At 57.3% G+C, this 23884-nt stretch overlaps 1 protein-coding gene across 1 annotated transcript; it reads left to right on the forward strand.

Annotated features, from left to right (window-relative positions):
* Window positions 1-11292: 11292 nt before the first annotated feature.
* On the forward strand, window positions 11293-22048 carry CAMKV (CaM kinase like vesicle associated; the record flags this gene model as incomplete). The annotated part of the gene is made up of 11 exons (XM_082638269.1): window positions 11293-11454; window positions 18925-19033; window positions 19143-19274; window positions 19457-19531; window positions 19746-19884; window positions 20028-20148; window positions 20305-20380; window positions 20479-20615; window positions 20776-20854; window positions 21092-21179; window positions 21476-22048. The coding sequence occupies exons 2-11, from the start codon at window positions 18939-18941 to the stop codon at window positions 22046-22048; spliced, it is 1515 nt and encodes a 504-aa protein (XP_082494395.1). The 5' UTR covers window positions 11293-11454; window positions 18925-18938.
* Between the last annotated feature and the right edge of the window lie 1836 nt (window positions 22049-23884).

Genomic DNA, 23884 nt, shown 5'->3' on the forward strand with positions numbered 1-23884 from the left:
ACAGTAGGCAGAGATGGGGAAACAGGCATTGCTTTTCACTCCATTATCAAGTGGTTAGCTGCACTGGGAGCCCTTTAAGGCTCCTTTTTAATTAATTATTTTATTTATTTATTTATTTTTGGCTGCATTGGGTCTTCGTTGCTGCACGTGGGCTTTCTCTAGTTGCGACGGGCGGGGGTTACTCTTTGTTGCGGTGCACAGGCTCTAGGCGCGCAGGTTTCAGTAGTTGTGGCTCGCGGGCTCTAGAGTGCAGGCTCAGTAGTTGTGGTGCATGGGCTTAGTTGCTCTGCAGCATGTGGGATCTTCCTGGACCAGGGCTCGAACCCATATCCCCTGTGTTGGTAGGCGGATTCCTTAACCACTGCGCCACCAGGGAAGTCCCTAAGGCTCCTTTTGATCCTAGATTTTTGGAGATGTCGAGTCTTCCCAGAGTACAGGGAGGGGAAGGCAGGTAGACTGGAAGAGTGCAGGGCCAGGGACTTGACAGAGCTGACTCCTGAGAACACAACAGAGCCCAAAATATGTCTGTGTTGGAGAAGCAGGTTTGGGAGACTTGGCTGGTCATGAGGTAGAATGGGGCCTTCTGTGCCTCTCCTCTTGATGTCCTTCCTGCCCACCATCCTCAAGGTCTCCTAGGTAGGAGGATTCCAGCCTGATCCACTGGGAAGGAGGGTTTCTCAGACTGAGGTGACCGTCCCCATCTCCGGAAGTCTGACCCTCTCCACAGGGTTTGGGGCCTTCCCCCAAGCCTGCTGGGAGCGGGTCAGGTGAAGTGTGAAGGGAGGCAGTGCTGGAACCCGCCCTCACAGAGGAGCCTCTGTAGGGCCTCGCCCTCATACTGAGCTCCTTCCTGTTGCTTCCTGGCCCCTCCATCCCAGACAGCCCTCAGCCTGGGGAATGGGCTCAGCCTGGGGGAGGGGCTCTCCAGGTTGCCATGGTAACATGTTGGCCCTCCTCACTTTCCAGAATCAGAAATAGAATTGGATGCCCTTCTTCCTGGTGAGAGACTATTTAAAAACATGTTGGGGGGAGGGGTACAGGGGCAATGTCCCTGCCTGATGAGGGGGGAGGGGATGGGGGGATGGGGGGGTGGGTGCAGGAGGGGGCTGGGTAGAAGGGGCCCAGCCTGGGATCCTCTCTAACTGCCTGCTGCCCCTCCCCTCAGCTGGATAAAGCAGAGGGGCTTCAGCCAGCCAAGAATTCTGAGCACAAAAGACTCAGCCAGGTCCCCTAGGGTATGTAACGAGCCCCTACTCAGCACTGACAGCTTCCTGGGAGGCACTGGCTTAGTGCCCCCCAGGAAAATGCCCCCTTGCATGCCTGAGCCACCTGCCAAGCTATTGGGAGGAGGAACAGGGCCATGTGGGTTACAGCTTGGGTGGGGGCTTGGGGCTGCAGCACTCGGAAGGCAGGCATGTTGGCTCCCCTCCAGCAGGGTCCATGCCAACGTAGCCCTGCGCGTGATACCTGTGATGGCAGTGTAGTTTCCTGAAGTGTGGGTTCAGGCTGGCTCTACAACTCACTAGCTGCAACCTCTGTGAATTCTCTCTCCTCCCTGTGCCTTGATTTCATCATTTATAAACTCAGGGTGACAGCACCCGGCTCTTGTTGAGTTGCTGTGAGGCTGGCTTACAGTGCTCAGCATTGCCTGGCACAGAGGAAGGGCCCAGTCAATAGCAGTCACTGTTCTTATTGCTATAAGGGGTGTTTTGCTTCCCAGGTGGGAAAAGCCTTCTCCTCTCTCCGGGCTGCCTTCTTTGGTCTTTCCTTCGTGGGCCACACCCTTGTCAGATCAGTTGTTCATGAGGACTCCAGCCCTGAAAGGGAGGATTATGCCTCACTTCTGCAGGAGTGGGGCGATGGCTCAGTGGTCGGACAGGCAGGGACTTTCAGGGCCTCCCTCCATGCTTCTCCAGCCCTCCCACAAACACAGGAGGCTGCTACTAGCATCTCTGTCATGGGGAAAAACAAAACAAAATTAAAAAACAGTTTGCTTGGGGCCAGAGATTAATGAAGTTAATAGTGTTCAGCAAGTACGTGTGTGTGAATGCACACATGTGCAGGCCACAGACCCTTGGGCTCTGTCACCTTCCTGGGCCATAGTGTGTGGTGAGCAGCAGTGTCCAGACACATCTATCCCCATTCTTTTTTTTTTTTTTTTTTTTTTGCGGTACGCGGGCCTCTCACTGTTGTGGCCTCTCCCGTTGCGGAGCACAGGCTCAGCGGCCATGGCTCACGGGCCCGGCCGCTCCGCGGCATGTGGGATCTTCCCAGACCGGGGCACGAACCCGTGTCCCCTGCATCAGCAGGCGGACTCTCAACCACTGCGCCACTAGGGAAGCCCCCCATTCTTAACTGAAGGCAGCATCTGGGGAAGGGGGAGGGGGTCGGGGGGCCTGAGACATGGCTGAGTCAGGCTTTGCCCAGTGCCGAGTCAGGAAGGTGCAGATGAAGCACAGAGCTAGCTTTGGTCCCTGGTCACATCGCTGCACACCCCACGGCCAACCGTAAGCACTAATTTTAACTTCTGTGAAAATACACCGCTTCAGAGGACAAGACTACAGGTTCATTCTCCACAAACCTGTTTCCTGGGTAGAAAGACTGAGGCCTGAAAGGATAGCCCTGGAGGACAGAAGGAGGAGGCCCAGAGCTTATAGCTGGGGGAAGGAGGAAGGTCTGACCCCGCCCCAGTCAGAACCTCCAGACTCAGGCCTGTGGCACTGGTCAGTTCCCCAAACTAGGCCCGTCCTCTGTGGCTGCAGGGCACATCTGGGCCTCGGCTGGTGGTCCAGGCAGGTCCCACTCCTCCCTGACCCTCTGCCCATCTACAAAATGGAGGGCAGTACTGCCCACCTTGTCTAATAGCTTTCTTTTCTGTGTGCTACCCAAGTCCAGTCCTTTGTCCAACTTGTCCTAATTGCGTATGCAGTTGTGCCCAATGTGTACCCAGTTCTGCACCCACCATACCCGCACTGTGTAGCCAGCCCTGTGCCCACTGTGTAGACAGCCCCCTAACCACTGTGTCCCCACTGTGCCCCATCCTGTAATTTCCACTGGTGGCCTAGCCCTATGCCCAGTGTTCTGCCCCCCTTCTGGCCAAGGTGAAGTTGACACAATATGACAAGAGCTAGAACATTCTGACTTGAGGGTTCTGAGCAGAGGCCCCACTCCCACCCGTGTCGTCCCCATCCCCACCTCTGTGGGATACTGGTCCTGGGCCTCAAGGACATGTGGCTCTGGGGAGGGGGCTCTGTGAGGCACAGGCAGAGGAAAACCATCTGGAGCAGAGAGATTGCCAAGGAGCTGCTGTCCCTGGAGCGGGAGCTGGGGAACATGGGGGAGGGGAGTTAGAGCCTGAGCCTGGGCCCCTCACCCACTTCTGCCTCTCAGGACTGAGTGGTGAAGGGGCTTTGCGCCCCACAAGGGCCTCGGGTCACACACTTGGAACTGCATCCCTGGGTCAGGGCTTAAGTCTCAAGTTGCCATGTGGGAAATGGGGAGAAAGAGCCAAGTCTGGCATCTGAGGTAAACTGAGAACCCAGGGACTTCCTCAGTATCTCCCCTGCCTACCTTTTCCCCTTGGCCTTATACACAGTCTTGCCTCTAGGAGCACTGCCCTCCCTCTAGGGCTGGCCTGGGCAGAGTGGCCACCTGGCTGGCAAGGAGAGAGGAGGCCAGTCTAGGGTTGGTAGAATTCACTGGGGTCCCTTGGCCTTTCTACCTCTCAAGATTCCCTGGGCAGGCCCCCATTCCTCAGGGGGGTGGGGCCCCTGGTTTCCCACACTCTCTCACCCTCCTCCAGGTCACTGGGGGCTGTGATGTGTGGGGTTGCCATGGCAATGAAGTGCGGGCAGGGCACCTAGGGCATGGAGCAGGACTATGGAAGTCACCAAGAAAGTGGGGGGCCCTGATCTATCGGGCTCCGAGGGCCACCCCTCAGCTGGCAGCCAGCAGCTGGGCGGTGGCCCTTGAGGGTCCCAGGGACCATGGATAAACTCAGGATCTGTATACTTGAGGCAGGGGTTGTCACTGTCAACCGAGGCCACCCTTGATGGGGCCTATGGTTCAGCCTCCCAGGCCCATACCCACGAGCCTAGTCACCAGCAACTCTGGGACCCTGCTGAGGTTAGCTCCCAACGTGGCTGTGAGCGGGCCTCCCAGGATTCCCTGAGACTCTCCTCCACTAGCTCGTTTCCAGGCTCTATCGTGGGAGCCCAAACACATCTTGTCACAGAGAACAGGACCCTGGCCCTACTGGTGTGCAGGCGCAGTGACGGCACCAGTGACATGGCCCAGCATGGACTCTGCTGTTTCCGGCTTCAGGTGCAGATGGCGGTGGAGGGCAAGGCTCCAGCTAAAGTCCTAGTAGGCTGGGGCAAAGGCCCCTGCAGCCCCAACAGATAGCCCCATTGGGCATTAGGAAGAGCCGGTGGCTACCGTATTTTCTTTCAGGGGAGGATGGCTCAGCTGCAGCCCAAGGTCCTCTTCTGGTTCCGGCCCAAGATCAGGGCCAGGGCCAGTGTCCATGTCCGGCTCAGGTGCCTCCAACTCCAACTCCAACTCGGGCAAATACTCCAGCTCTGGATACAATCTCAATGTCAGCAGCAGTTGAATCTTACACCTGCAACCTTGACCACCTGATGGATACCAATGCCATCAGCAAGGGCCTGTCCCAAGACCTCTTGCCCAGGAAATGTGGCAACCAATGGTCAATCCAGTTGGAGTCTCCCAAAGGGGTCACATCCTGCCAGGACAAAGTGAATTTCCATTCTCAGGATGAGCCTGCCACCCCAGCACGCACTCCAAAAGACTCCCCAGACCAGGCCCAGGAGCTTGAGGTTGCCCAAAGGCCGGTGTTACTAAGGCAGCCTGAGAACCAAGTGGAGAAGCCCATGGTCTATACCTCCAGGCCAGGCAGCCCCAAACTGGGCTCAGGGCCCCCAGAAACCCCCAAGTCCAAGAGGGGTAACCAGGAGATCTGCAGCTCTCAGCCAGGTCAGCAGCCCCTCAATGCTTGCAGCAACACCTGCTCCAACATGCCGCCATCTGCCTACCAAGTAACCTGCCACAACTTCCCCCCAAGTACATCCTCCCAGGGAAGCCACGCAGATACCCCCCTCCAGTGCCCCTACCTGCCAGCTCCGGGATGCTGTGGAAGACCGTGTGCTGGTATTTGATATGGCCACGGGCAACACCAGGATGGGGCTGCTGTGCCATGACCCCATGGGCTCAAGGGCAGTGCTGGTGGGCCTCATGCCCAGCCACCCATCCATCTATGCCTCTGAAAATACGCCGTCCACCCGGCCGTTGGCCATGCCCATCTTCTCCCTTGACAGTGATGGCTCCAGCTTCTGGTCCACCACACCCATGGTGTCCAGCCCCGTGTCCTCCAGCCTTTCAACTGGAAGCTACCGAGAGGTGGCCCTGGTTCCCAAAGAGGCCAGGCTCAACCTGGAGTCACGAGGCTCCCCTGGTACTGAGACACCCATCAGGATGGGGATGCTCACTGGGCGTGTTCCACTGGGAATGTCCCTCCAATTTGGAGAGAGGATACTGAGCCATGCCCATGATCCTGGCTGGTCCAAACCTGACGCTGAAAAAACTGAAACTAGTCACACCATTTGGATGCAGGATGCCTCCGGGATGCAGGACACCTCGATGGTCCAGGCCAAGAAACTGCAGTGGACGAACTCAGAGCAGACCGCAGAGCCTGTACCACCAGCCAAAACCCAGCAGGTGCCCAGACCCCTGCTCCAGGAGGATGTAGGCAACCACAATCAGAAAGAGGTCGTTACTGCTCACCCTGACAACCCTCAGGTCAAAGGTGCTGGGCACGCCTCCCTCGGTGGTCAGCCCCCACTAGCTGAGCAGCATCCTCTTTCCAGACAGCCCCCTTTGGCCAGTCAGCCTCCCTCTGCAGAGCAGCGTCCCCTTCCCAGGCAGACCCACCTTTCTGGACAGCCACTCCTAGCTGAGCAGGCCCCCTCCACCAAGCAGCACCCCCTTCCTGGTCGGGCCCCTCTCACTGGAGCCCCTATTGCCAGGCAGCTTTCTCTCACTAGACAGCCTCCTTTTTCCCAAGAACCTCCCATCTCCAATGAGCCCACTCTCTCAAGAGGTCCTCCCACCACTAGGGAGCATGGTCAGGCCTCCACCCTGTGCCAGGAAGGTGAGCCATTGGGCCCGCCTACCCATGTGGGGGTACTTCGGGTGACCCCGGCCCCTGAGGAGACCTGTGTCTATGTAAACAGAGAAAATGTTGGTGTCAGTGCTGGTCAAAGCTCCAGCTCACATCGGCTCTCATCACGGCAAGCTGGCGGCTGCCCCAGGGAGTGGGAGGAGCAGCCTTCCCTGCTCACATTCACCACACCTGGTCCTAGCTGCAAGGTCTTGCCCACGGCCATGGTAGGCACTGAGCCCCACGGTCCCTGGTTCAAGCTGACAGCTGAGGACGTTACACACTCGCCAGTGGTCGAACAGCTTGGCCTTCTCCGAGGGGCCTGCTATGAGCTGGTGCCCACCATGGACGTTCTGCCAGTACGGTCCCCAGTGCTCTGCCACCATTCACGGGGCCCCTACCAGGACATGGCAGCCGTGGTGACTGACACAGGCACAGGCTTCACCAAGTGTGGACTGGCTGGAGAGGACCATGTCCTCAGTGTGCTGCCCTCACGTGTCCAGCTGCTCCAGCATCCAGTCCAGGGCCAGCCCAGGTACGCAGTGCCTGAGAAACAAGAGGATTCCTACTCGGTGCTGAATCGAGGAGTGGTCTCCGACTGGGATGCACAGGTGCTGTGGCAGCACCTGTTCTATTGCAGGCTGGGTGTGCAGCCCGAGGATCTGGCTGTGCTTGTGGCGGACTCACCCACCTCACCACGCACCAACCGAGAAAAGGTGGCTGAAATACTCTTTGAGCGTTTCCATGTGCCAGCCATGCAGATGGTGCATCAGGCCCTGCTGGCACTCTATGCTTATGGGTGGACCACTGGGCTGGTGATGGGCAGTGGCCATGGCACCTCCTATGTGGCACCCATCATCACTGGGGATCTGGCCCCACTTGACACCTACCAGCTGGATGTGGCGGGTGCTGACCTCACTGAATACCTGGCTCAGCTGTTGCTGGCAGGTGGCCAGTCACTGTTCAAGGCATGGCTGGTCAACCAGATTAAAGAGGCCTGCTGCTATGTGACCATGGACATGACAGCTGAGATGGCCCGTGCCCAGGCCCTGGCCCCGGTGGACTTTTTGCTTCCAGACAAGCAGGTTATCACACTGGGCTCTGAGCACTTCTGCTGCCCCGAGGCCCTCTTCCAGCCCAATCTGCTAGGCCTCAATCAGCCAGGCCTTCCACAACTAGCCCTCCTAAGTATCAGTTGGCTGGAGGCCAAGCAGCAGGAGCAGCTGCTGGCCAATGTGGTGCTGGATGGTGGCGGCACCCTGTTGAGTGGCTTTCCTGAGCGCCTGAGACAGGAGCTGGGCCCTGGTGCCACTGTGCTGGGCTCTCCGCACCGTGCTGTTGCTGCTTGGCTTGGAGGCTCCATCATGGCGTCCTGGGACTCCTTCCAGAGCCTGTGGCTCAGCCGCCGTGAGTACGAGGAGGAGGGCCCATGGGCCATCTATAAGTACCATCTATGAGCACATAAAAGTTCTTTCTGGTTCTGCTTCTTTTGACCACTGTGGCATATTTTAGGCACAGGGTGGTGGTGGAGGGAAGGGCAGGGATCCAGGGATGTGGTCAGGGATGGGGACCTTGGCACTCCCAAGGCACACCCTGCCTCTACACACTGGAATTCCATGGGCCTTGGCAATCCTATCCTTTCCAGAGAGCCCCGCAGCCCCATGCCTGACATTGGCCCTGGTCTAGCCTGACCTTTATTGCACCCCAAGGGCATCCACAGAGAGTGGCGGCTGTGGGTTTTGCCCTGTTGCCCTGGTGACAAGCTCAATTACCCTTGATTGCCAGCTCGTTGCCATGGCAATTTCAAACATAATGTAATAACCCACACAGCCTGGAGTGAGTCATGAAGGGGGGGCAGCCCCCTCCCCTAGCTCCAGAGGAAAAGACTGTTTGCCTTCTCCCATGTTGGGCCCTCTACGGGGTGCTGAGGCCAGCAACATTGACAACAGCCAAACAGTTCTACAGATGGCTGGGGCCCTGGAGCACTTGTTACCCCAAAGGAGGGTCCCTGTCAGAGTCTGGGCTTCCAGGGGGGAGCTGGCCTGATAATGCAGATACCTCCTAAAGTCAGAACCTTGGCTGGAGCTCTATGCTGGTTTGGCAGGTGCTTCTGTCAGCCAGTCAGAATATGAAGGTATAGGAGTGCTGGCCTTTGGTTCCCTGGGGCAGGAAATCAGGGTGGGGGGCCGATAAATCCTGAATCCTGGGTGGGAGATACAACCTGAGCTGGGGGATGAGGCTCTGGCCTGCTTCGTAGTCTCTGTGGACATGGAGACTCATACCTTATCCTGCCTCTCTGACTATCTAGTTTTGGTGGGAGCCAGAACTGTCAACTTTGGGCTCCCTTTGCCTCCTGTGCCTCCCAAAATGGGCAGCCTCTGCCCACAGGGTGGCCAGGGTAAAGGCCTCGTCAGGAGATTTTCATAGAGACTATGGGGCAATGCCAGTGCCAACTGCCCTGCTCTTGTCCCAAACCCCACTCCGTTTTAAAGGGCCTCCCGCTGTCCCTCTGGTCAGGGGAGTGGCTAGAAGCCACGGCCCCTGACCTTGTCTGGCTCTGAATAGTGGGGGTAGGAATAAAGGTCCATGTCTTCCATGGCCTGGAAGAGCTGAGAGGAAGAATTCACCTCATGTTGCTACTTCCTGCCTGGAGGGCAGCTGGAGGTTGAAGCCAAGACACTGAAGCCAGGACTTCTCTGGTGGTGCAGTGGTTAAAATCCGCCTGCCGATGCAGGGGACACGGATTCGATACCTGGTCCAGGAAGATCCCACATGCCGCGGAGCCAGTAAGCCCGTGCGCCACAACTACTGAGCCTGCGTTCTAGAGTCTGTGCTCTGCAATAAGAGAAGCCACCGCAACAAGAAGCACATGCACCGCAACGAAGAGTAGCCCCTGCTCGCCACAACTAGAGAAAGCCCGCCTGCAGCAATGAAGACCCAACGCAGCCAAAATAAATAAATTAAAAAAAAAAAGACACTGAAGCCCTACCCTGCTGGTGCCCCTCTGGCTGGGAGCTGAGGGACAAGCCATGCCCCTGTCCCAACCCTGGGTTCTCATCTTTAGTTTGTCCTCTCCACAAAGGGCAAAGACCTGGCTATTCCCACACACACCTGAGAGTGAGGGGCTGCCCTTCGTGGAGAGACTATAAATGGCCAATGATATAAGGTCATCACAGCCCCCACCCACCCCTGGGCATGGTCCACCCTCTTCCCATGTCCAGCTTTCACACTGTGAGTCAGCCTCCACGACCCTGAGGCCTGTGCTAGGTAGGAAGAGGACCAGTGGCTCTAGGGACTAGCTAGCTACAGCGTCCATGTGCACATGCAAGCAAGCATGCCTGGGTGCACACAGAATGCAAACACATGCGCCCCTGGGCACTGCTGCACACACTGTGCTGTTGCCATCTCCTCTGGCATAAGAGCACACACACACACGGACATAATCACACGTGCGCACATACACCCTGCCACGTGCTCACCCACAGGCACATGGAGTGTGCACAGGACCAAGAAGAGGTGGAGCACTGCCAGCAGCAGGCAGGGCTGTAGCGAGCCACCTCTTCCCCTGCCTCTAAATCCCCCACATTCCAGCTTCTCCTTGGCCCAGCTTTTCTGTGCCTGGATAGCCATGATCTTCAGGAAAGGCAGAAAATGTGTGTGCCACGTGTGGGGTCAGCAAGCCAAGGATCAGATGCACCATACAATGCAGAGAACCATTGTTTCAATGACAGTGGGCAGACAGCAGGAAAGACTGAGTGCCAGGCCATTCATTCATTCTGCAGACATGAACTTAGCATACTGAGATGAGACACAGAGCTCTGCCCTGCAGATGTCCAGCTTGCCAGAAGATTCCTACCCAGTGGTGGAGTTGGTGCCATGAATGAGACCACCCAGAGCCCAGGGAGCCCAGAGGTGACACCCACCTGGCCTGGAAGCAATGACCAAACCGGGGAAGGATGTGAAGGGCTCCTCAACACCCCCTCTGGAGAAAGATATTGAGGGGTCCTGTTCGAGCAGTCATTTCCCAGGCTAGACTTCCAGCCCCAGCACGAGCTCCAACTTCCTCACTTGGGCAGTCACTCCTGTCAGCAGCTGTGGGGAACCATCCAGGAGAGACTCACTCAACATGGCCAGGGGTTGGGAGATGACCCCACCCAGGATGGGGTCAGAAGACTCACTGAGAGGGTTCTGGTTGGGTGGAGCCCAGTTTCAGGCACAGAGAAGCCTAAATCTGGCCTTCAGATACTGGCCTCAAGGCTTGTGGGGGGGCGGGGCAAGCATTTGGTCCATGTGCCTCTGTGACAAGGGACAGAGAAATGGCCAAAGACTTCCTTCAGAGGCTCTTCCCGGCAGTTCTCAGCCTCCTCCAGTCAGGGGCCATGTCTGGTGGGGCACCATGGTGCTGTAGTTCTCCTGTATCCCCATATCCCAGCCCAGGCCACCAGTAGTGATGCTGTTCAGGAAGGGCTCGAGGGTGATTAAACTGTCAAGAAAGCAGAGTCTATGCCATGTCATAGGTAACTTTCAGAGCTTGAGAAATTCAGTGCCACACAGGAGGGGGCAGGCTGAGCCAGCCACCCTGGATGGGACCTTGCAGGAGGGGAGGGGAGGATGGGTAGGAGACTCTGCCACCAAGGTCTGGAGCCCTCACTTGCACACACACACCCCAGTGTGTTTACTAGCTAGGGGAGGCCTGTCTGTAGCACAGCTTGCCCTAGCGACTGCCCACTTGGTTCTAAGTGGGTTCCATTCTTTGGGTCAGGTTTGGGGAGCTGGGCAGAACGCCAGTCCCCTGGGGACCACTACCTGCCAAGACACTCCTGTGCAGCTCCAGGACTCAGGCTTTCCCCACACCTTCTACTCCGCACCCTCTACAATGGGCATAGGAAGGCCCCTCCGGTCCTTGTTGCCCGGTCAGTCCAAGGGCCTAAGGGAGCCTTCGAAAGCCTGGCCGGGGCCGGGCGGGCCAGTGCTCACCTTCTCTGCTGCCATCCCCTCCTCAGCCCTCCTTCGAGTGAGATTCCGGGCTCAGGCTCCTCCAGGGTCGGGGCGGAGCCGGCTGAGGGAGGCCCCGCCCCCAGCCCGCCCCCGGCCCGGGGTGCGAATCCGAACAGACGAGCGGCGGGAGATGCTGGAGGTTCGCGAGCCGAAGTGGCTGCAGCTGGCGCCGCGTCTGCCCCGCGTGCCCGGAGCGGATTCTGCCCGCCGCCCCCGGAGCCCTCGGCGCCCCACTGAACCCGCGATCGCTTCCTCCCTGTGACCGACCAGCGCTGCAGGTGCGGGGTGACCCGGGAGGGGGTGGCGCCCCCGGAACGTACGTTGTGGGGTCTTAGGGGATTGAGTCTCTGGCTCGAGGTTCGGGTAGCCGAGTGCGCCGGGGCGCTGCAAGGGCTTAGGGTCCCGGCGGGGGCAGAGCACGCGGGCTCTGCAGATGCAGGGCTCGGCGTGCGGGGTTGGGCTAAAGTTCCCCATCGCCTCAGACGGGTAGGGGGTCCCAAGGGAAGCCTCTGAGACTCAAGTCCAGGCCAATCTCCCCTCCTTGTCCCCCATCCCACCTACGTCTCGCTGGGCTCCTAATTGTGAAAACATTAACCCTCCAACATTCGTGGTGCCCCGTGGGGGTAGGGCCGGAGGGCTCAGCTGTACCTCTGGACTCCCAGAGCAGCCTCCGGCCCCTCCCAACTGCCCCCGGGCCCCCTCCCTCCCGCTAAGCAGTCACTAATTTCCATGACAACGAGAGTTCTTTATGGGCGACAACCTGAAGGGGGCTGGGCGGGGCTGCCGCGGGGTGGGGGAGGAGGCTCAAGCCCTTGGGGACCAGCAGCCCCCTAGCCAAGATCCATCTTCCAAGCCTGAACTCGAGGGCCCGCCGGGGGTCCAGGACACCGACCCAGCGCTGCGTGGTGCAGCTGGGGGACGCACATGTTTCTGCTGGGAGGTGCGGGGCTGGGTGCTCACACGTGTGCCTCCCGCATGTGTGTTGCTGTGCCAGCGGGGGCGAGTCAGCAGCACTGGGGAAGGGGGTCAGGGTGGCAGCACAGTGGGGAGCAGGGCCCACGGCTGGCAGGGTGAACAATGAGCGAGTGAGCTTCTGCTTTCCCCAGCCTGTAGTGTCTGGCAGAGACCCTAGACTCTCCCAGCCCCCCATAGCTCTGCCAAACTGCTTTTGTCCGCACCGCTAGGCAGAGCCTGCTTCACCAGGTTCCCTCCCAGGGAGCAGGGCTCTCTGTCCCTCACCAAAAGCTCAGTCTGCAGCAGTCCAGCCCCTGTCCTGCCACCCTCCTCCAAGGCCCAGGCTTTGAGCAACACCCCCCAACCCCGCCCAGGACCACCCGTGGAGACCTGGTGCCCTTCCTGCCCCCCGCCCCAACTCCCAGTTGATTCCTGCCAGCTTTAGGCACCTGCTGGGCCCCAGTTTCCTCAGCTGGGAAATTGGTGTCTCCACTCCCCTCGGTGTCAGGCGCTGGGCCCTGTGGTGTGGGCCCCCAGGTGCCATAGGCTGCTTTTCCCATATCAGCTTCTGGCCCTCCTCTCCAGCCCTTGTCCTGGCAGGTGGGCAGTCCTTGCCCTGGGAGAAGACCACAGAGTCAGTGATCTCCATCCAGGGAAACTGAGGCATAGTGGAGGGATGCTGTGCAGTTGTTATCCTGTTTCTAGGTTGCTTGGGGTGCTGTTTCTGGCCCTCAGACAGGATCCACTGTCGGGGAGGGGGACGGTTGTGGCAGGGAATTAGGCTGAGCTGCAAGAGAGGCCCTGGGGACCCAGGGCCTCTAGAGGACAGCAGATGGGGGGTGGTGGCTGGGGAGTCTAGGCAGAGCTGGGTCAGCTGAGAGGAGGGGCTGTAAAGGGAAGCAACCAGGTCTCCAAGCTTCATTTCCACCCCCCAAGCCTGTGCCTTCGACATGTTGGACCTGCCTCACCTAAGCTGCTGCGATGACAGGGAGAGAGGCTGAGGAACTGTTCTGAGGGGACCGCAACAGCTGGCCTCTTTCCCAGAGCTATGGCTGTCCCACACCAAGTTCAGTGCATGTCTAGGGGAATACAGAAGGGGTCAGTCTCAATGGTTCAGGCATCAGGGGCAGCTCCTGGTCCCGGTGTGCAGAGCACATGGTCATGGAGGCCTTAGGGCTCTGCTGGGCATCCACAGGCCCCTTTGAAACCCCCTGCCCACCTTCCCTCCTGTGTCCTTGTGCCTGCATCCTTTTTACTGTGTCAACTCTTTACTCCCCTTCCATCAGAGGTTCTGCCTTTGTCTCTCTGTGTCCCTGCCCCTCTCTTTTCTAAAGTCTCTCAGTTCCCCACCTCCCCTTCCTTGATGGGGACCAGGGTCACAGAACCCATGGGGAAGGAATCAGGCCAAAGTCTCAGGGAATTCTTGGAGAATTTGAATAACACCTCTCCTTTCCCCTCCCCTCCCCTCCCCTCTCCTCTCCTTTTTAAAAAACTTCCATCACCATAGCAACCCTTTACTCTGGGGCCTTCCCTGAATTTCCCCTCCTCCGCTCACAGGGAAGCAGGGCCCCCAGTGAATTTTCCTTCAGGGGCTCAAAGATTGGGACCCCAGGTGCCTGGAAGGGGCCAGCTGGCTCTTGGCTCTGCCTGCTTATTGAAGGCTGAACTTTCTGGAGGCAGCACCTGATCGTATGCCCACCCCTGAGACTGGAGAGCACCCCCGCCCTCTGCCTGCGCCCTCATTAGATGGGAGAGAGTCAGCAGCAGGAACTACGGACCATGATTTAGCTAGAGCCTGAGGCCCAGCCAGGGCAGCCCCCTGCCCAGTTACCTAAAGCAGTTGGATAGTGGGCGAGAAAGTTGACTCTGCCTCCTGACACAGACCTGAGAGTGAGGTCTCTATTTCTGCCGGTTCTGCATCCTGCGAGTGAGGTCTCTGCGGCAGGCTGGGCAGAGCTCGGGCCTAGGCATGTCTATTACAGCAGGAAACCCAGCCCCAGTCCCTGAGAGAGGAGAGCAGGGAAGGGGAGGGGTTGCCTGCAGGCTGGTGTTCACAGCTGCCACTAAATTGGGAGGTGTTGCCCACAGTTGTTGGGAGGCAGCTGGAGGCCTCCTGGGCCCCCACTGGCCTCCCTAGGTTTACTGCAAGGTCTGAAGCCCCACATGGCAGAGGACCAGGGTGGCAGGTAACTCCTGTTTATGGCTACGAAAGGTGGTGCTTGAATCAGGCTGACCCCAGTAGAGGAGGGGCCAGGACTCTCTGTGGGACCCCTGGGCCTCTGGAGCTGGCCTCTGTCCTATTCCGGCCTCCCCGGGGCCAGACTTGTCTTAGGCTACAGTAGGGTCCCTAGGGGACCCTTTATTACCAAGGCAGAGGCTCCATCAGCATTGCCTGAGGGGCCAGACCTGAGGAGCAGGCAGTAGCTAGGGAATGCTTGGCCCTCAGGCTCCCTTAGAGGCTCCCCCAGGCTCTGCACTTCCCCCAAGCTCCCTTTGGACCGCCCCCTGTGCACACCAGTCAGTTTCTCTGCAGAGAATGGAAGGAACCATGTCTTTAGAGAAACGGCAGCTATGGGACTTCTGTGCCCTCCCATGTCCCGTGTGGACTTAAGGCTGAGCCCAGGTCCCGTGTCGTTGTTGGGGGAGCTCTCTATTGTTGGATGTTGAGTCTGGGCTGTCCAGGCCATGGGGGTGAGAAATGCACGCTCTCTTTCTGCCTGGCCTTCTACTGTTCTTGAAGCCGTCCCTCAGCTTCTCCCTGCTTTGGGGCCAGGGCCCCCTTGTTGCAAGCAGGTGCCAGGGGCTTGGTACGCACACCGGCAGCCTCCTAGGCAGCAGCAGTGGGTAGCAGATGGTAGAGTGGGTGGGGGTGGAGGGGACCAAGATGCTAATCTGAAGCAGGGCCCCCTTTTCTCCTCTCTTCGCCCTGGGGCCATGTTGGGGGTGGAGGCAAGTGAGTGCAGTTAGGTTGGTGAGGAGAAGCAGTGACTGGCTGAGATCAGGGCCACTGTGGGAGGGAGGAGACAGATCTGTCCCTGCCCCTGCCATGAGGCTTCAGGACATGGCTCCAGGCTGATGTGACTGAGCAGAGGCCCGGATTTCCATGGTGGAGACAGACCCCTATGACCAGCCCTGGGTCCCTGCGGGTACGAGTGCCTGTGCACGGCCAAAAGCTGGGCCAAGATCAGGGACAGGCACGTACAAAACCTCCCACGCCATGCGGCTGAGCAGGGAGCTCTTGGTGTGGGGTGGGTGGAGGTGGAGTTTGTGGAAGTTATCTCAGCGAAGGGTGGTTTTGAGCCTCGAGCTTCAGGATCGTTGCAGCCAATCTGTGGCACAAATAACCTTATAATGTCAGAAATCACAATGAAAGAAGAGATTTAGCCCTGGTCTCAGCACCTAGCTCATGTGGAGGCTGCTCCACAGAGAGGCCAGGATGGGCAGTGCCCTTGCCAGTGCCCACAATTTCTGCCATTGGGTGGACACAGTTGAGCTGGCGAGTCACCTGTTGTTGGTTGTTTAGGTAGTTGCTGATTTTTTTAGTGTTAAAAATAACTCTGCGGTGACAAATAGGATACTGATGGGAGGCTTTGGGGGAAGGGCATTCCTGCCAGAGGGAATGGTGTAAGCAGAGCAGCAGAGCTGGGACACAGGTCCCTCCCAGCCCTCCTGGGGGACCTGTAGGCTGAGTTACAACCCTCCCACCCAGTACAGGGCCCTTGGATTGCAGCCTGGGAAGGGAATCGCTTCACATAAGACCAATGAGGGGACTGATGCAAGTCCCCTCCCCCGGATTGTTTGGGCATAGAGATGGGTGGCCGGCAGTGGTGGGTGGCCATGCCTCTGCTCTCAGCTGTGAGAGTGGGATTCTAGCCACAAGCTCCTTCCCGGCAGATGCAGGAGCAGGGCTGTGACCATGGCGGCAAAGATACGCAGTCAGGGACGATCTTCAAAGCTTCTCTTGTTTGCCTCTGCAGTGCCTCACAAGATGGCTTAAGCCCTAGCTTGAATCACACTGATGAAATGCGTTTGTGTTCCCTGAGCCCAAAGAACCTGGATGCGGGAATGATGGAATTTGTTCCCTAAAGCGGAGGGCAAATTTGAGGGATAACTTTCAGGACTGGGTGCTCTGGGAAGTGGGTAACCTCCGCCAGGGAGGAAGCAAGCAGCAGCCAGGGCTGACCAGGGGGCTTGTGTGGGTCCTGGCCTTTGACCCTGGCTGGCAGAGTCCCTCTGACCAAGCTGCTTCCTCTGGTGGTGGCTTCCTCTCTCCTTCACTACCTGTGGCTATGACTCACTTCAGGTAGGGGGGCATCTAGGTAGCCAAGGCCCCAGCCCAGCCCCTTTGCATAGCAAGTGCTAATCGGGGTGGAGGGAGACTATGCATAGTCAGCAGAGGCAGAGCAGTTTCAATGCAGCCTTAGTGTGAAGTGTGTTATCATCCCAGTGTCACACCAACCAGGCATTAAGGAGGCTGACTCTGGGTCAGGTCTGGAAAGGTCCAGACACTGTCACCAATTCCCCTCCTGAAGTTTACCTCTGAGCAAGGGCTGTGAGTGCATTTTCCTGTGGGTGCTGGAGCCAGTCCACTCAGCACCACAGTTGAGGATTGGGCTGGCAGGGTTGCAGACCTGGGGGGTGCCATGGTCCGGGTGCCAGAGTGCCTGGAACCTACTGGAGTCAGCTGCATGTGGTCATCCTTGTGCCTGGAATAGCCACCCCTGGCCAGGGGCCTCTCCCCTGGACCTGATGGTCCAGGTCTCCTGTGGGCCCTGGCAGTGAGGCACTAGGCAGGCTTGTCTTGCTTTTCTGGACCATTACCCCTTCATGCCTCCTGGCAAATCCTTTCCCTCTAAGGCCCAGCCCTAATGCTGCTTCTTCTTCAAAGCCTTTCCTCATTTCTCCACCCAGATGGGGGTTCTCCCTCTGAAGAATCCCCCAAGCAATATTTATTTATTTATTTATTTATTTATTTATTTATTTATTTATTTGGTTGCACCAGGTCTTAGTTGCGGCAGGCGGGCTCCTTAGTTATGGCTCATCAGCTCCTTAGTTGCAGCACACGGGCTCCTTAGTTGTGGCATGCGAACTCTTAGTTGTGGCATGCATGTGGGATCTAGTTCCCTGACCAGGGATCAAACCCGGGCCCCCTGCACTGGGGGCGTGGAGTCTTATCCACTGCGCCACCAGGGAAGTCCTGCAGTATTTATTAAATCAGTAAAAGTAATCACAGTACAAATACTAACAGAAAATTAATAAACAATAGATACAAATCTGCCCCTCTGACACCCAATTCTTTCCCCCAAAGAGAACTCTTATTTTCTCCCAGAAAAGAGTCTGTGAGGGGCTTCCCTGGTGGCGCAGTGGTTGAGAGTCCGCCTGCCAATGCAGGGGACACGGGTTCGTGCCCTGGTCCGGGAAGATCCCACATGCCGCGGAGTGGCCGGGCCCGTGAGCCATGGCCACTGAGCCTGTGCGTGCGGAGCCTGTGCTCCGCAACGGGAGAGGCCACAACAGTGAGAGGCCCGCGTACTGCAAAAAAAAAAAAAAAAAAAAAAAAGTAAGAGTCTGTGAGTGTACACAGGTATATAAACTTTAAAAAATTTACCCCAATGTAGCACCCTTTACCCACCATCCTGTCCCCTGCTTTTTTTCAGAGACTGTCCTACAGCAGCACATTTTGATCTATTTTATGCTTTTTAATAGCTATCAAGTATTCTTCAGTATGGATAGCCATAATTTTTATTAACATTTTTATTGTGAAATATAAGAAAGATCTAGGAATGTGCCCAATATGTGTATGTACATTTTTACAAATTATTATAAAGTTGAACACCTGTTAAACCACGACTCAGGTGGTTCTCAGGTTCAGAAATAGATCCTCCAGAATCCCCCCACCCCTAATCACAACCTCTTTGTTTCTCTTAGAAAGACTCATGGTGTTTACTTCCTAGTGTTTCTTTATAATTTTACCAGTATGTCTGTATCCTTAAACAGTATAGGTTAGTTCTGCCTGTTTTGAACTCTATCAATAGAATCACACTATATGTATTTGGTATTTTTTTCACTCAACACTGTATCGGTGAGATTGACCATGTGCTTGCGTAGAGCTGTAGCTCCTCATTTCCACTGTTTTGTAACAATATTCCATTGTGTGACTGACTCTACCACAATACATCCTGCTCTTGATGGATATGTGGGCTGTTTCCAGTTTGGGGCAATTCTGAATATTGCAGCCATGAGCACTCTTGTACGAGTGTCCTACTGCACAAATGTACATAGTTAGCAGTGCAATTGTTGGTACACAGGATATGTTCGACTTCAGTAGTTTTACCAAACTGTTTTGCAAAGGGGAGACTTGCCCTCCACCAGCAGTGCTCGTGTTCTCCACATCTTTGCCAACACTTGGCATCTTCAGACTTGCGGAGATGATTCTCTGATGGGTGGGTAGATACAACCCCTTTCATCTGTGGAATTACTGAAATTTAAATAAATCATTTGATAAATCTTCTTTTGATTGTATATAATGCAAAGGGATTCACGGATATGTCAGCTTACTATATTTTTCATAAGCGCAGGGGCTTGTTGTAGTTCGGGCAGCCAAGCTGAGCGGTTGGAGGTACAGCCAGAAAAGCAGGCACCGGATCTGAGCCTGATCACCCTCTAGCCCTTCCTGGTGTAGACTCTGCCTCTGACTTGGTCTGAGACAGGTTGGGGTTTCCCAAACACAACCTTTACATTGTGGGGAGAAGTGGGCTGTGGTACAGCTGAACCAGACCCCATCCTGCCCGCAGCTCAGAGCCTGGCAATGCCGTTTGGGTGTGTGACTCTGGGTGACAAGAAGAACTATAACCAGCCATCGGAGGTGACTGACAGATATGATTTGGGACAGGTCATCAAGACGTGAGTGCGGGTCTGTTGGGCAAGGGTGGGTGGGCAAGGGCTGGGGAAAGGGGAGCGGAGTACAGCCCACGCTGAAGCCAGGGCTGAGTGGAGTGCCTGCTGGCTGCAGTGAGGAGTTCTGTGAGATCTTCCGGGCCAAGGACAAGACAACAGGCAAGCTGCACACCTGTAAGAAATTCCAGAAGCGGGATGGCCGCAAGGTGCGGAAGGCAGCCAAGAATGAGATAGGCATCCTCAAGATGTGAGTATGAGGCCCAGAGGTGGGGTGGGGTAGGGGAGGTAGCCGGGAAGGGCTTCGAGGTCTGGAGGCCTCAAGCAGTACCAGCCTCTGGCCAGTTAGTCTGCTGTGGCTCACAGTGGCGACCAGAGCCTCTCTTAGGGGTTCACCCAGCCCTATCTATTGGCTCTTCTCTCTGTTGCCAGGGTGAAGCATCCCAACATCCTGCAACTGGTGGACGTGTTTGTGACCCGCAAGGAGTACTTTATCTTCCTGGAGCTGTGAGTGTGGGTCTGGGGTTCCAGGATTCCTCAGTCCCCCAGGTCTTTACCTGCTCTGCCCTCTGCAGCCAGGGAAGGCCCCCCTTCTGGACCCTTGGGGTCCCAGGTCCCTGTGCCTTGCCCAGCCAGCTGCCTGGTGTAGGCAGCCTGCCCACATGCTCCTGCCCCACCCCCGATCCTGCCCACGCCGGGCTCAGGGGCTGGTGTCCCTCAGGGCCACGGGGAGGGAGGTGTTTGACTGGATCCTGGACCAGGGCTACTACTCGGAGCGAGACACGAGCAACGTGGTGCGGCAGGTCCTGGAGGCGGTGGCCTACCTGCACTCACTCAAGATCGTGCACAGGAACCTCAAGGTGAGGCCAGCAATCAGGTCAAAGGGTCAATTGGCAGCTGGCCTGGGGCTGGGGTGGGCAGCACCTCAGGGCCGTGGTCCCGCCTCTGAGGGTTTCATGGTCTCTTCCTCTGCCCACCCACATGCCATTCCTGGCTGGAGCAGCTGGAGAACCTGGTTTACTACAACCGGTTGAAGAACTCAAAGATCGTCATCAGCGACTTTCACCTGGCTAAGCTAGAGAATGGCCTCATCAAGGAGCCCTGTGGGACCCCCGAGTACCTGGGCAAGCAGGGAGGGGGGCGGGGCAGGGTGGGACACAGACTTCAAAGAGTGGCTCTGGGTGTGGGGGGGAAGGAAGTCCCTATCCCAGCAAATGGGTGTGAGCGGTAAAAGGCCTGGCCAGGCCTGATATTGACCAGCAGGTGGACACTGTTTGCAGCCCCAGAGGTGGTAGGCCGGCAGCGGTATGGACGCCCTGTGGACTGCTGGGCCATAGGAGTCATCATGTACATCCTGTGAGTGGATAAGCCGGCAAACAGCCTGGCAGCCAGGTGGGGTGGGGGTCTGTGTCCATGGCCTTTCTGAGTGACCCTGTCCTTGGGCCCCTGCGCAGGCTTTCAGGGAATCCACCTTTCTATGAGGAGGTGGAGGAAGATGACTATGAGAACCACGACAAGAATCTCTTCCGCAAGATCCTGGCTGGCGACTATGAGTTTGACTCTCCATACTGGGATGACATTTCGCAGGCGGGTGAGGAGGTGCCCAGCATGAGGGCAGAGTGAAGGGTTGGCATGGGGGACTGCTCTCAGCCTTCTCTGTTGGACTCTGATCCTATCCCCGAGCCCATTCATCACCTCTAGACAGTGAAATGGGGTGCCCAAGCCTAGCCTCTCCCTGGCTTTGTCCCCAGCCAAAGACCTGGTCACAAGGCTGATGGAGGTGGAGCAAGACCAGCGGATCACCGCGGAAGAGGCCATTTCCCATGAGTGGTGAGCAGGGCCCAGGGAGGATGGGAGGAGAGGCCAGGGGTCCCTTGGCCTCTGTCCTCCTCACACCTAGCAGCCTCTATCCTTGAGGCCTCAAATTGGGGTTCAGGGGGCACCCAGAGCTCAGGCCAGCCCAGAGGGTCTGCCTGGTAATCCTTGGATCTTACAAGGAAAGGGCTGGGCACAGTCTCCATGAAGGCCATACCCCCTCAGATCCACACGCACTTGCACCCTTTCCAGGATTTCTGGCAATGCTGCTTCTGATAAGAACATCAAGGATGGTGTCTGTGCCCAGATTGAAAAGAACTTTGCCAGGGCTAAGTGGAAGGTAAGGATTGGATGGCTCCCTTTCCTGGCTTGATCCCAAGTGCTCCTTCTGGCACCACAGTTTCTTGCCTGCATCACACCCCTGCAGCCACACACAGGCTTTTCTTCAACCGTCAGGTGTAGCTGTAGCCACTGCTACTACCTTAGGCAGGTGTGCTGAGCAGCTGGGTCCCTGGCCCTGGGTTGGTCAGAGGCAGCCAGGGCACGATGGAATGGTCTGGGTTTGGCCTTCGCAAAGGAATGGATCCAGCTTCTGTAAACCTCGCTCTGAGCCTCTCTCCACTGTCCTTCTTTCAGAAGGCTGTCCGAGTGACCACCCTCATGAAACGGCTCAGGGCACCGGAGCAGTCCAGCACGGCTGCAGCCCAGTCTGCCCCAGCCACAGACACTGCCGCCTCTGGGGCTGCAGGCGGGGCCACAGCTGCAAGTGCAGCTGCCCCAGCCCTTGGGGGCAGTGCCACCCCAGCCACAGCGGGTGATGTTACGAAGAGCGATAATGTAGCCCCTGCAGACCGTAGTGCCACCCCAGCCACAGATGGCAGTGCCACTCCAGCCACTGATGGGAGCATCACCCCAGCCACTGATGGGAGCATCACCCCAGCCACTGATGGGAGTGTCACCCCAGCCACCGACAGAAGTGTTACTCCAGCCACTGATGGGAGAGCCACACCAGCCGTGGAAGAGAGCACCATGCCCACTACCCAAAGCAGTGCCACACCGGCCACCAAGCCTGCTGCCACCCCTGAGTCGGCTTTGGCCCAGCCGGACAGCACAGCCCCAGGGGGCGCAACAGGCCAGGCTCCACCCTCTAGTAAAGGGGAAGAGGCTGCTGGCTCTGCCCAGGAGTCTCGGAGGGAGGAGACCAGCTGAGTGGGCAGGCTGTGGGGGGGCGGGGGATGGGCAGGAGGGTGGGAGAGTGGATGAGGGGCTTCTCACTGTACAGAGAGTCACTGGCATGATGCCCTCGCTCTCCCCAGGCCCTGCCTCCCAGCATGGGGCATGTCTGGGGGCCACAGGAGAGCAGTTTCATCTCCTGTGTGTATGTGTGTGAGTGGTGGGCAGGCCAGAGGCAGGACCAGCCCCAGCCCCTGCATGGATTCCTTGTGGCTTTTCTGTCTTGCTAGCTTCATCAGTTTCTGTTTCTTGTGGGATGCTGCTCTAGGGATACTCAGGAGGTCCCTGCACCCCTCCCCCTTCCCTTTTTGCCTCACAATTCCCCCAGGCAGGCCCTGCAGGTCCCATCCTCTCCCAGGCCCTAAATTGGGTGGCCTTGCCCTGAGAGCTGGTCCTCCAGCGAGGCCCTGTCAGCGGTCTTAGGCTCCTGCACATGAAGGTATGTGCCTGTGGTGTGTGGGCTGCTCTAGGTGTGGAAACAGGTTGGTATAGAGAATGCTATAATCTCAGGCAGTATGCTTTAAGACAAGACTGGTCACATGGCTGGGAGCACTGCTTGGTAGCCATGGGGGTCCTCAGAAGTGAAAGAGAATGAGTTGGAAGCTAGAAGCCTCCATCTTTGTCCCTGGGAAGTCACTCCCAAGATTCTTGTTCTATTTCCTGCCCTCCTGGGTCCTGCAGTGGGTTGCCCTGTGCCCTGAACTGCCTGAGCCAGTAATACAGGGAAGGAGGAGCAATGAGGATGTGGCAATGAGATCTGGGAGGGCAGAGTGCAGGCCCAGCACCTAGTGTATCAGCCTAGCTGGGTCCTTACCCTGGGCCAAACAAGGAGTGCTGCCCCTGGCTCTTCCCACATGGGCTCCCTCAGGCTCAGTCCACAGTCCTCTCCATACCTGGGGGCCTGCTGTATGGCAAGTGTCCCATAGTCTGATTCGGGGTTTGCCCTTCACGGGGGCAGATTTTCTGCTCTCTCAATTCAACAACAAAATAGAGAGGAACCCCCTCTATGTCTATGACCCACTTTCCCTTCTATCAAGGCTTGGAGAGAGGCCCAGGTGCCTCTGAGCCATGCTGAGTTGCTTTTGCTGGAATGAGGGAGTGGAACAAAGCTCCCCAGTTTCCTAATGGAGGCTCCCGGCAGGTGCCCTTTGTCAGACCCCACTACAGCCTGGGCAGGCAGCCGCACTGGTCCTGGCCCTCGCTTGGCACTTGGGGGTAGTCCTGCCCTTCTCCCTGCATGCCTGTGGGTCTGCTCTGGTGTATGAAGGTCGGTGGGCTGTGTACCTGCTGAACCTGGCAAATAAATGTCACTCTGCCAAAGCCTCTGGCCACCCTCTCGCCTTTGCTTCCTCTATATTACTGGGGAAGGGCCCCTGGAAGGCAGTGGGGAGGGGAGAGGCCGGGAGTTAGGTTCACAGGTAGTGAGTGGTCTGTGCTCAGTGCCATGCGGATTGCTTGGGCTGAGAGTACAGTTCATCCCTGCCACAGGGTGTTCCTTGATGGTGTGGCAGGGTCCTCTGGACTCCAGAAATCCATGTGGGTGGTGGGTACCGTGCTGGGCGTGTGCCGAGGAATAACCTCTGGTCTACTGTTCTGACAAGTCCTGTTGAACAAGGAGCCCTTATCTTGCCTTAGGCCTAGACCTGGAACCCACCAAGTGTCATCCACCATAGGGAGAGACCTTTGGGCTTCCCTGGGTTGGGGAGTGGATGCAGGGTGGGCATTACACAAAGATTCTAGCCTGCCCTTTGTGTTGATTCCTCTTTCCTGTAAACAACACCTTTGCTTTCCACATAGGCCCCAAGGACTTCA

Source organism: Mesoplodon mirus (assembly GCF_964341445.2).
Source record: "Mesoplodon mirus genome assembly, chromosome: 12".
Taxonomy (NCBI): domain Eukaryota; kingdom Metazoa; phylum Chordata; class Mammalia; order Artiodactyla; family Ziphiidae; genus Mesoplodon; species Mesoplodon mirus.